This window comes from Astyanax mexicanus, chromosome 2 (genome assembly GCF_023375975.1).
Source record: "Astyanax mexicanus isolate ESR-SI-001 chromosome 2, AstMex3_surface, whole genome shotgun sequence".
Classification (NCBI taxonomy): Eukaryota; Metazoa; Chordata; class Actinopteri; order Characiformes; family Acestrorhamphidae; genus Astyanax; species Astyanax mexicanus.
The window spans coordinates 70051950-70064372 of NC_064409.1; the positions used below are offsets into that span (position 1 = coordinate 70051950).

A 12423-nucleotide genomic window follows, 5' to 3' on the forward strand; every position below is an offset into this window, starting at 1 on the left:
TTGTCCAAATTATTTGTGTAATCTAGGCGGGAAATTTCCTCACTACTAAATATTGCACAGTTAACTGTCAGGGATATAATAACAAAAAAAAAAAATGGAAGCGACTGGGAATGAATGCATGAACTCACTTTATTAAGTGGGGTCAGTAAATGCTGAGGGTGCGTAGAATACAGAGGTCCAAACTTCATGTGGTCTTCAGATTAGCTGCCTCCATCCAAAGGCCAAACACAGTGCAGGCCAGTGGACACGTGAGGTGATACAGTGTCTCTCTTAAGTTCATGAAGAAAGAGCAAAATCAAGCAATAGCTACATCTAGTGGCCTCTGTTGATACAACAAGCTTCCACTGCAGTTTTGAGACAGGGGAAACCTATTCAGGGCTGACTGGAAGCACACTTATTCACTAATAGCTGCTTTTTATTCTCGTAATGTTTGGAAAAACTCTTTGTCTCGGCTGAGGAGAACAGTACAAAGTCGCTCCGCTTTAACCATAAATCTGCTCGCAAGCCCAAAACCATCTGTAATTTGTGTGCATTAAAGGCCTATATCTGGATTAACGTGCAGTATCGCACCACCTTTGCGGACCTCCCAGGTTTTAGGCATTTTACAATCAAAGCTCTGCCACTAAGCAGACTGAACAGCCGGGGAAACTTGGCACAGACAGCCCGGAGTCTCAACCCAAAGGAGTGAAACTAATCTCTGGAGCCGAAAGGCACTTTTGCACCTCAAAAACAGTCTGTTATCAAACTAATGCTGGAGCTTGTTTTCAAAACAAAGGGAAGGAAATGGAGTGTGAAATCACTCTTAATTGTAACACGGTTCCACGGGACTGAGAGGCAGTCAGTCAGAGCCAGCGAGCGCCACAGCTAAGCGAGAATGAGAAGGTGAAGCCAGTCATATAATGTTTTTCACTCTTTATCGCCCGCCGCTGTTCACACAGATGATTTCACAGTGGTTGAGTCAAAATTGGAGGCCAAGCGCAATTAAGCGAGGGCTTGGTTGATGTAAAGCTAGGTATTCGAGATCTGATAAGGCCTAGAGTCAAATGCCAGCTTTAGTGAGAGCTGGCTTTCAGAGAAAGAGAGAGAGAAAGAAGGCTGTGGAAAGAGAGAAGATATGTTTATCTATGCTTAAGAGTCCACACTGCATGAAGTGCCTGTGCTCTAGACTAGAGCTCTGTCTTTAGCAAAGCTGTGTTGAGACATTCTTGGGACCCTGGGCTTGGAGTTCCTCCACACTAGTGCTGGGCAATTTTCATGTTTAATTCGGTTAATTAAAATTACAATTTTAATGCGATTTTCAAAAACTTGAGTAATCACATTTTTACATACAGACATTTGATCTTTTTAATCTAAATTATCAAAAAATGCTACTCATTTCTGAAGTGTTTATCCGTCTTACCTTGGTTACTGGCGCCTCCCACAGACTAACACGTGCAACTATTCTGCTCAGTTCGAGGACTGAGCTTGTACCAAAAAAGTTCCAGCAGTGTTTCAGTTTTTCGACCCAAACAAAAGATGGGATAAAGCATATATTTATCTAGAAATAAATTCTATAATTTCTAAAAACTGCAGTATCATTGCTCCAGTGAGGATCCATGATTAATTGTGGAAAACAATAATAATCTCTCCTTTAAAGTGTATTTTGTGACTTGTTTACTGTTTTATTTAGCAAATTTCAGTCACAAACCCGTGTTCTGCAGTATAATCCACTGTCTGTGTGTGAGAGTTTTTATCATTTCGATTATAATCAAAAATCGTATTTCTTGTGAAAAAATATATATATAATTTTTTAGGACATAATCGCCCAGCACTACTCCTCACTCTTGGATGCAAAAATGCATTTAAAGCAATTGTTTGAATAGATTGGTGATTGGTGTGCCAAGTTTGCAGAGTTTTAGTAATCTAGTACTAGATTTATGAGGCTAATACAATATGTGTTCATAATGTGTGTGCTCCACTAGTCTCAATGCACTCTTTGATAGTGTGACTCTGGTAGAATTTCTTTATATTGCACCTATACTTCATGATAAATGGATGTATAGAAAGATTGTGCAGAACCAGTACAGTATACAGTACCAGTCAGAAGTTTGGACACACCTTAAATTAGTGGCTTTTCATTATTCTACAATTTTCTGCATTATAAAATATTACTAATGTCATCCAAACTATAAACTATGTTTTATATTTTAGATTCTTCAAAGTAGCACCTCTTCCTTAGATTTTCTCAGTCAGCTTTATGAGGTAGGGTCACCAGGAATTGATTTCAGTTAACAGCTGTGCTGGTTAAGAGTTATTTATATGAATTTCTTGCCTCTTAATGTGTTTGAGAGAATCATGTAGAGTTGGTATACAGTGAATAGCCCTATTTGATTAATGTTCTAATTTATATTATATTATTATACTCAACTAAGTAAAGAAAAATAAAACTAAATTTAAGAAATAAAGGTCAGTCAATCACAAAAAAACCTGAGAACTTTGAAAGTATCCTTAAGTGAAGTCCATCAAAACATTATGAAGAAACTGGCTCTCATCAGGGCCGCCACAGAAAAGAAACCAAAAGTTCCCTCTGTTGCACAGGATAAATTCAAGGCAAGTTTTTTTATTTGTTTGTTAACCCTTTAAGTTTACAACATAATTTCGTGTTCCTTTATACTTTTTGTGTGTTTTTGTTTAGACACTACTCTAAGTTCTCTAGTTTAATATTATCTAATGTAATCTAATTTAACAATAGTACATATTCTGTTTGTGTTCACTTTTCAGATTTAATTTTTTGTTTTTGACCACTACTTTCATATAAGCTAAGTAAAATGAACACTGGTTAAATTTCAGTGCTGCAACCAAAAGAGTTTATGTGACAAATAGATTATTTGCAAGGTAGAATGGTAAGGTCTCTTGCTTTTAATATGGGTGATTTCGGCCATATCATAATAAAAATAAAAAAAATTACTTCGGCTAAATACTGCATTATTTTTTTAAATTAGCGGTAATAATAAGACCACTAAGGTCAAACAAACATGAAATTCTGACACAATGGCACCCGCTAAAAGAGAAGCAAGGCTTTGTACTTGTTGATTCTATAAAAACTGGTAGATTTATAAAACACTAACCGAAACATCAGCTTCACTATTTATATTTGCACTGTGTATGAACTGCATGCTTATAACTGTGCTGCGAAAGAGCAAAAGCTTAAACGAACAATAACGTCAGATATGAGGAAGTGGGTGGGGGAAACTGTGAAATGGCAGAGGTGCCAGACTTCACACCTGTCTTGACCAGAAACCAGCAGAGCAATGTTTTATGCGTACGCTGATGCCCACAAACAACTTTTATTAGCTCCTGTGTAGGAGCCAGTGTAGGAGCCGCCACCCGACCTGTACTCATTTGATTACAGAGCCATAATTACCCCAACAGCAGATTCTACCGCATTTAACAGCGAAACGGGCGCAGGACAAAGATGGATTAGGTCCGTATTGGAAACTTAATAGGCGGTCACATTCCTGCGGTGCGACACGGAGGGAGGTTAAATAGCTTGAATAGCTTTGAGACTGACCCAATGTTTTAGTGCGTCATGTAATGACACCGTTTAATTAACTTTTCCTTGGACCACCGGAATGAAAAGGAGAGCCATACAGATCAACCTCAACATTTCTAAAGATTATGAGCATGAATGCTTAAAAGCCTCTTTTCAGCGGCTCAATTTAAAAAGCATTAGCGACCCTGAGGCCTATGAGGCTGAGCTTATCTCACCTTCTCAGATCTGGGGTCATCAAACCCTCTCAAATATGTCATAACCACATCTGCAGCTTCTTTCAGTTCCTCTTTTTATAAAAGTCAACATTAGCTCGTGACTACTGATCCACGATCCACTCATCGAGTTCATTTTCTCCGAAAGTCAAATTTAATGAAAATCAACTTTACATTCACCAATTTGATGCACAGACATATATTACAGTACATTTGTTTCTTATATAAATATATAATCATGTGTCCATTACACAGAAAGAGCTATACACAGTGGAATTCCACTTACTGGGCTTTGTAAGGTCGTATTTGCATTCTTATTGATTTGTAAAAAGAGAAAACAAGAAAGAATACAGAAAGAAAAGAACTTGGTGAAGGCTTTAAATTCAACACAACAGTCCTCTGGTTTGTGAAATGTAAAATACTGATCACTTCCTAACATTTCTCACAACAGCGTATAACAAACTTGTATGATGAACATTAAGGGTGGGACAAAATTCGATACTGCAATATACTGTATATTTTTAGTTTGCGATACGTATGTATATGGATATGTGGCGTGAAATAATAATCAATATTTTTATTGAAACATAGGCACTCTAAACTCCCTAAGATTCGCCCCCTTAATTTGACTTTTTTAAATGAATGCTTCATTACTCCACGTGGTGGCGCTAATCATATGAATAAAGTAAGAATAGTACCAAATATCAAATATGTCAGATATGAGAATATCGTATCATTAGATGTTTCGTGCTTTTTTTTTTACTCTTTACACTGTAAAATGTGTAAAGAATTCACATCAGTTATTAAACACATTTTGGGAAGCACAAGATCTCTGTTTACACCTGGTCATTTCATCCGTCTTCTGTATTATTAGACTTTATATATATAAATGCACTATAGTGTGAACGCACCCAGGACACATTTAACCTCCTGAGGACCTAAGAACAGGACACTAAATTTTGCTCTACAAGGGCCTGGTGTCCACTTATAAGGCAATTACACTGTCACCTAGTGGTGGCAGAAGAGTTTAACACATTACAATTTAGATTTTGTTCAGAAATTTAAATCAACAGTAAATGTTTATGTTTTTTACTTAAAACTGTTTAAATTGTTGTTTCTACTTTTATTTTGCACTCAGGCAAAAAAATGCTGCTGTGTTCAGGCACAAAATAAACGTTTTGCACATCATTACTAATTGCGACTTCATTGTGTTCTATCGAAATATAGAACTAAAGTCCTCATATGTGAACTTTTCTCAGAAACTACATCATGTAAAAAGATAATTCTTTATTTTTACACTAATCAGGTGACAACTAGCCCAAACTAGCCCCAAAAAAAGAGCAGTGTTGTTGGATCCCATTTTTTGACTCTAAATAAAGTAAACTTTTCTATATAAAGTAAAATTTGTTTTTATACTACGAGAGCTTTTTAATCCTTGTTTTTTTTTTAGAGAAAGAGAGAAATTCATTCTGTTTCCACTTGTATTAAATGTGGATTAAATCCATCTCTGATCTTAAGTTCTGGTTTGAATGATTGTATTGTAATCTGGAATCTAGATTGGAGCCTTGGAAGTGTTCACACCTGGCTTTTTATGTGGACAAATGAAATCAGAATGTGATCCTTTCACCAAAACTGCATGTTAATGCCAGGTGTCTAATTAACAGGCTCTCAATAACAGCAGTGCAAACACCTTCATCTAAGGCAGCTTGATATTGGGAAAAAAAATACATTGTGATATTTTGTTGTTTTGCGATATACATTGCAATATTACAACAAATAACAAATACAAGGATTTTAACAAATTTCCCAAAATTCCCTGATCCATCATTTTATATTATTATTAAGTGTCTGTGCATCAATGATTTGAGTAAAATAAATGATATATTATGTGAATATAATCAATAATCTGGTTGATAGTGTTGATAGTGTAAAATGAGAAAAGTTCAAATTTGTCTTTGTTCTAAGCAGCGATGTGACTATTGTGCATGTGCACATTGTGATATTGATGCTAAAACAATACACTGTGAAGCCCTACTTCTGTCTTTCCAATGCAAACCTGATTAATTTGCATATTTTGTCCAACCCCCTGCAAACAGATTCAAATCGGACTAACTGGCAACACATTTGATCACCACCAAGTGTAAATGCATGTGGCTAAACTCTTACCAGGACACAATCCATATACTAATCGCATAAAGTAACCAGGTGTAAACAGGGACAAAGTGATACCAGACCTATCAGATATCACTGCTCATCTTCAGCCCACCCAATTCCATCCTCAACCAAGTACTGTATCAGTTCAGAATATCCAGCATCTGAACTTGCATAGTCTTCAGAATAAGGTGCATTCAGGAAAGGTCTCCCCAGACTTTGGTCTATTAATTAAGACCTTTTGTTTGAGGCACCAGTTGTTTAAAGCTGGTATCAATGGAGATACATTACATGTGGACACTTTTGTGGTTTTCTGAGCACCTGTCACCTGGCACTCGCCACTCGTATTAATGTTTAGGCACCACTGATCAGAACCAGTCAGTCCACCAGTCTCAGTCTGAGCAAAGAATCCTTCTTCTTCCAGCTGCCTCTCAGGACAGGTGATACATGTTATAGGTGGCAGGAGAGGTGTACATCCCCAGTGGAGGCATGGGCAGCATGTATCTGTGGAAGGGGAACTGTCCCGAGTGTCCGTACAGGAGCGCTGCCGCCGCCGCCTGCGGCTGTGCGCCGAGGGGGAACGGTAAAGAGAGGCCCGAGTGCAGCATAGGTTTACCAGCCATTTTCAGTTTCTCCATTTCCGCCTCCTGCAGACGCTTGGCTTTGGCTCGTCGGTTCTGGAACCATATCTTCACCTGAGTCTCGGTCAGACAGAGAGAGCTGGAGAACTCCGCCCGCTCTGCGATGGACAGGTACTGCTTCTGCCGGAACTTCCGCTCCAGCGCCAGGAGCTGACTGGTGGTGAAGGGGGTTCGTGGCTTGCGATTCGTCTTGTGTTTTCTGAGGGAACACGTGGCCGGACTCAACTGACCTGCAACATGAGAGGAACCAGAAAATGTTTCATTTTTAGTCAAATAAAACACACAAACTCCATTAAATCAAACTAAATGCTGAAATTTAGAAGTTATTTTAGCAAAATAACACATATTTTCTTTGGATAATTCCTTAACATAGGACTATATCACATAGCCTACTTTAAGCTAAATACAATTTTAGAATCTAATTATTATAACACATTTATTTACATATACATATGTTCATAAATTTACCACAATCAGGGTCCTTGCACCATTGTAAAAGTCAAATTTAATGCTTTGTAAAACCTTTCTAAAACCCCGATAAATATAATTGAAGACCCTAAAATGTAGTCATAATTCCTTTGGGAGAAAATCATTTATTGTATTGGAAATCAAAACTTAATGTTTCCCATTTGTTATCTTTTTTTTTTATTTTGTTCAATTGTGATCCAAAACAGAGCCAATATAACATATATAAGCTGCATGAGCTCATTTGTAGCTTCCTGCACATATTGAAAAAAAAAGAGGAAATTATCAATAAAATTGTAGTGATGATGTTTATAATACTAATACTACTACTAACATAATTGCTACTTCTACTACTACTGCCAATAATAATAATAATAATAATAATAATAGTAATAATAATAATGAAAAATATGAAAGTATCTCCTCTATAAATAATTAACAATGTCTATTCATCATTATCTGACTTGGCCAAATCGTTAACCGTGGTGCCTGATTACATAAAAACCCACTTCTCCAACTGAGGGGGTCTCCAACTGAATTGTTCCAGAACGGCAGTTGTAAAATGCAGCCTAAATTTATTTATTATAGTCTTAGTCAATACTTATTTAGACCTTCCAGTTAGCTAGCTCGCCGCTAACAATCTTATATTGGCATGTTAGCTAGCCCACCGCTAAAGTTAGCTATCTCTCCTCTAACCTTAGTTCTCTCCCCGGTAGCGATAGCTAGCTCGCCGCTAAAGTTAGTGTGTTAGCTAACTCGCCGGTAAGGTCAGTATGTTAGCTAGCTCTCCGCTAACCTAAGTTCTCTTCTCGGTAACGTAGGTAGCACTCCGCTAATGTTAGCTAGCTCTCCGCTAACCTAAGTTCTCTTCTCGGTAACGTAGCTAGCACACTGCTAATGTTAGCTAGCTCTCCGCTACCGTTCGTTTTCTCCTCGGATTAGATTTACATTTACATTTACATTTACTGTATTTAGCAGACGCCCTTATCCAGAGCAACTTACAACAGTGATGTTTAGATGTTTTGATTAGATGTTCATGGTGGGTCCACTATGTTTTCCCCCGGCATTAAACACATCGCCTAAAATGTAATACCTACAGCTAATTTCCATTAAATTTAAGACAATTTAAAACCTTAATTACCAGAATTATAATTTAAGACATTTTAAGACTTTTTAGTATTAAATTGTGAGTGAACCCTGCCAATTTATACACTTCATTATAATTTTTGTTCTTTTATAAGGGTTCAATGTCATGATAAAGCTTTAGAAACTTTAATATTACTGCAGTTAATAAACTACAGATGCTATAATAAAGTAACTAAATTTTCTCCACATTCATGTAACCTAGATTTACCTCAATACAAACACTTTATTATTACTTTAGTCCTTTAATAAGGGTTAAATATTATAGTAAAGTTGTATAAACGTCAATATTACTGAAGTTATTATCATATAGATGCTATAATAAAGAAACTATAATTTCTCAACATTCATGTAACCTCAATTCACCATTAATTCAAACACTTTATTATTACTTTAGTCCTATTATAAAGCCTCAATGTTATGGTAAAGCTTTATAAATGTCAATATTACAGCAGTTATAATATTATAATACAGATTAAACTAAATTTTCTCCACATTCATGTACCCTAAATGCACCATTAATTCAAACACTGGATTATAACTTAGGTCTTTTTATAAGGGTTCAATGTTATGGTAAAGCTTTATAAACTACAATACTACAGCAGTTAGTATAAATGCTATAGTAAAAAAGGAATGTTTTCCACATTCATGTAACCTAGATTCACCACAATTCAAACATTTTATTATAACTTTAGTCCTTTTATAAGGGTTTAATTTATGGTAAAGCTTTATTAACTTCAATATTACTGCAGTTATTAAAATACAGATGGTTTAATAAAGAAACCAAAATGTTTTCCAAATTCGTGTTACCTAAATCTACCACAACTCCACAAAAATAGGATATATTGGCACAGATAATATAATATTTAGAATTTTTTCCCCCCAAAAAATACAAGAGTGTACCATCATATTAGTTTCAGCAAAAGTTCTAGTCATATATTTAACATGCCCATGACACAATACCCATACAACCACAGTCTTCCTTATGCTAAGCTCTTTGATTTTAATTTGTTCAAATCCAATTTAGTTATATTACCGGTACTCAAACAATCCTGGACCTGACAGTTTACTACAGTGTATATCTGGAAAAGTATAATACATATAAAACAACATATAAAACAGTTACTGTAGGTGTACTTCTTAAAAATATCTCATTAACTTTATTTAATTGAGGCATTTATTTTATGTGAATTAGTCATTGAATTAATGTGGAAGTTTATATGATTTAATTTTACAGTCATCAAACCAAGGCAGACATACATCTCCGATATGCTGATAAAAAAACAGAAGATCCAGAACATAGAAAATGAACAAAATGTGTCTGAAAAAGTAAGTGCAAAATGTGTATTTGGAGTACTGCATATCAGAAGGTGAAGGTAGAATTTACTTGTGATCACTGTTAAGCCACTTGGATATGTTTGGAAAATATGATTATATTGACATGTCAGCAATAATTTTCAGGCCTGAACTGTGGAATTTACATCCCTATATGATAAGGATAGACTCTAGAGTTACTACATAATAATGAATGTAAATGTTTTAGTTTTAATAGTAAATTTGTAGCTATATTTGATTAACAAATATTTTACAACAATATTGTATTACTTTAGTTATTATAGTTTTCAACGTTATGGTTTCTCATAGCATTTAAATATAGCTGTAGTTTTCTCTCATAACACTTTAATACTACTTTATTTCTCTTTGCTAAAGTTTTACAATTGTCAATATTACTCTAGTTATCTCTGATAAAGCTTTATAAAGTTGAATATTACTGTATTTATTTCTGATAAAGCTTTATAAACTTGGGTATTACTGTAATTCTCTCTTATAAGCTTTATAAAGTTGAATATCACTGTAGTTATCTCTAATAAACTTAATAAAGTTGAATATTGCAGTAGTTCTCTTTGATAAACCTTTGTAAAGTTAAATAGTACAGTAGTTCTCTCTGATAAACCTTCATAAAATTGATTATTACTTTAATTCTCTCTGAAAAATCTTTATAAAATTGAATACTACTGATAAACCTTAGTTCCCTTTGATAAAGCTTCATAAATTCGAATATGGCATAAGTTCTTGCTGATAAGGCTTTATAAAGTTATATATTACAGTAGTTCTCTCTAATAAAGTTTTAAAAACTTGAATTTTACTCTAGTACTCTCTGATAAACCTTTATAAAGTTGAGTATCACTGTAGTTATCTCTGATAAACCTTACCTTTCTCTGATAAAACTTTATAAACACGGATATTACTGTTAGTCTCTCTGATAAAGCTTTATAAAGTTGAGTATCACTGTAGTTATCTCTGATAAACCTTTATACACTTGAATATTTCTGTAGTTCTTTCTGATAAAGCTTTATAAACTTAAAGAGTATAGTAATTATTTTGATGAAGTTATATCAACTTGGAAATCACTCTCGTTATCTCAGATAAAAATTTTATAAAGTTTAAAACTGTAGTCCTCTCTGACGAGGCTTTATAAACATGAATAGTATAGTAATTATCTCTGATAAAGCTCTTTAAACATAAATATTACTGCAGAAATCTCTTAAAATGATCTGATGAAGCTGTATTTCTGTCTGAGGTCTTATAATAACTCTATATAATATCATGCTGTGAGTATGAGCTGGTATATTATATATAAGCTGTTATATAGGGGGAATTTCTCCCTGGTTAAATGAACGTACGTGGTGGAGGAGACGCGCACGAGGACTTCATCAGCCAGGAAGCATCATCTTGATCCGAAGACTCGGACTTCACCGGGGAGGAGGGTCCGGAGGGTCGTGGGTGGAGGAGCGCGGCGGGTCTGGTGATGAGGGGGCCGGGGCAGGGCTGGAGCCTGCCGCCCCCCGGAGCCCCCCGGTCCCTCATCAGCGCCTCCACGCTGAAGGGCAGGCTGGAGACGAGGCGCTGCGGAGAGGCTGGAGCCCCGCGCTCCTCCCGCTCTTCTCCCCGGAGCTCCGTGGCCATCCCTGTGCAGCTTCCTCAGCACAGCCCGCTCTGACTGAAGCATGAACCGCGCTGCTCCCCCAGCACTGATAAACCAGCGCTCTCACAGCTCAGCTCCCCAATACAGCTCAGCTCCCAGTTCAGCACTATTCAGCAACTCTCACACTCCACTCCACCATCAACTCCACACACATGTTACCAGCGCTCCAAGTTTCCACCAATCAGAGCGCAGCCTGGCGGAGGGACGCGTCCCATTGGCTGCTTCGGCGCAAATAACACACCATTAGTTTCTAACAACCTGCCAAACTGTTTTACTGTTCATTTCATATTCAGAGATTTATTCAGACTAATCAATTAATTCCAATGTATTTCCAGCCTTTACATTAAATACCTTTTATATTTTATATTTAAATACCACTACTGCTTATACTTACATTATCACACCCAATTTAATTCCCCATAAAACTGTGACATTTAAATAACTATATGCACTCGTTCACTTTACCAGCCTTAAGCTTTTATACCTCTACATTTGCACTACTGTTTATACAGGTCCGGTTTATACTGGTACTGGTTTCATGTCTCACGTATGTCTATATTTGTGATATTCTTGTAATGTACATCTTTATAATATATACATAATATATATATAAATATACTGGCCAAAAAAAAAGTAACCATCAAAAATAAAAAAGTTCACACTAATATTTAATTAGACCACCTTTAGCTTTAATTGTGGCACGCATTAGTTGTGGCATTGTTTCGATAAGCTTCTGCAATCTCACATAATTTATTTCCATCCAGTGGTGCATTAATTTTTCACCAAGATCTTGCAGCAGCATTGATGATGGTAGAGTCTGACCACTGCACAAAGTCTTCCCCAGCACATGCCAAAGATACTCAATGAGGTTAAGATCTGGAATCTGTGGTGAACAATACATGTGTGAAAATGATGATCTCATGCTCCCTGAATCACTTTTTCACAATTCCAGCCCCATGAATCCTGACCTTGTGATCTTGAAATATTTCTGTGCCATCGGGGAAGAAAAAATTAATTGATGGAATAACCTGGTCTATATTCAGTATATTCAGGTAGTCAGCACATACTGTTGCTGAACCTAAACCTGCAGACCAACTGCAGCATCAAGCCCACATCATTTACTTACATAAATCTAGGTGACAATATTTTTTTTGGCCAGGCAGTGTAAACAGAAAGCTAAGAGCCTCTTTAATAGGCTTACCACATACTAAAATCACTTAGAAGGGCTTTGAATTAAACCAACTAAACTGAACTCCCCTAACCCCAGCCCAGGGTGACTGAATCTGCTTATTG

At 36.2% G+C, this 12423-nt stretch overlaps 1 protein-coding gene across 1 annotated transcript; it reads right to left on the reverse strand.

Annotated features, from left to right (window-relative positions):
* Nucleotides 1-5179: 5179 nt before the first annotated feature.
* Nucleotides 5180-11319, reverse strand: msx2a (muscle segment homeobox 2a). The gene is made up of 2 exons (XM_007253574.4): nt 10829-11319; nt 5180-6766 (listed from the first exon to the last, which is right to left on the reverse strand). Exons 1-2 carry the CDS (start codon nt 11109-11111, stop codon nt 6327-6329), a joined length of 723 nt encoding a protein of 240 aa, XP_007253636.4. The 5' UTR covers nt 11112-11319; the 3' UTR covers nt 5180-6326.
* Nucleotides 11320-12423: the final 1104 nt, after the last annotated feature.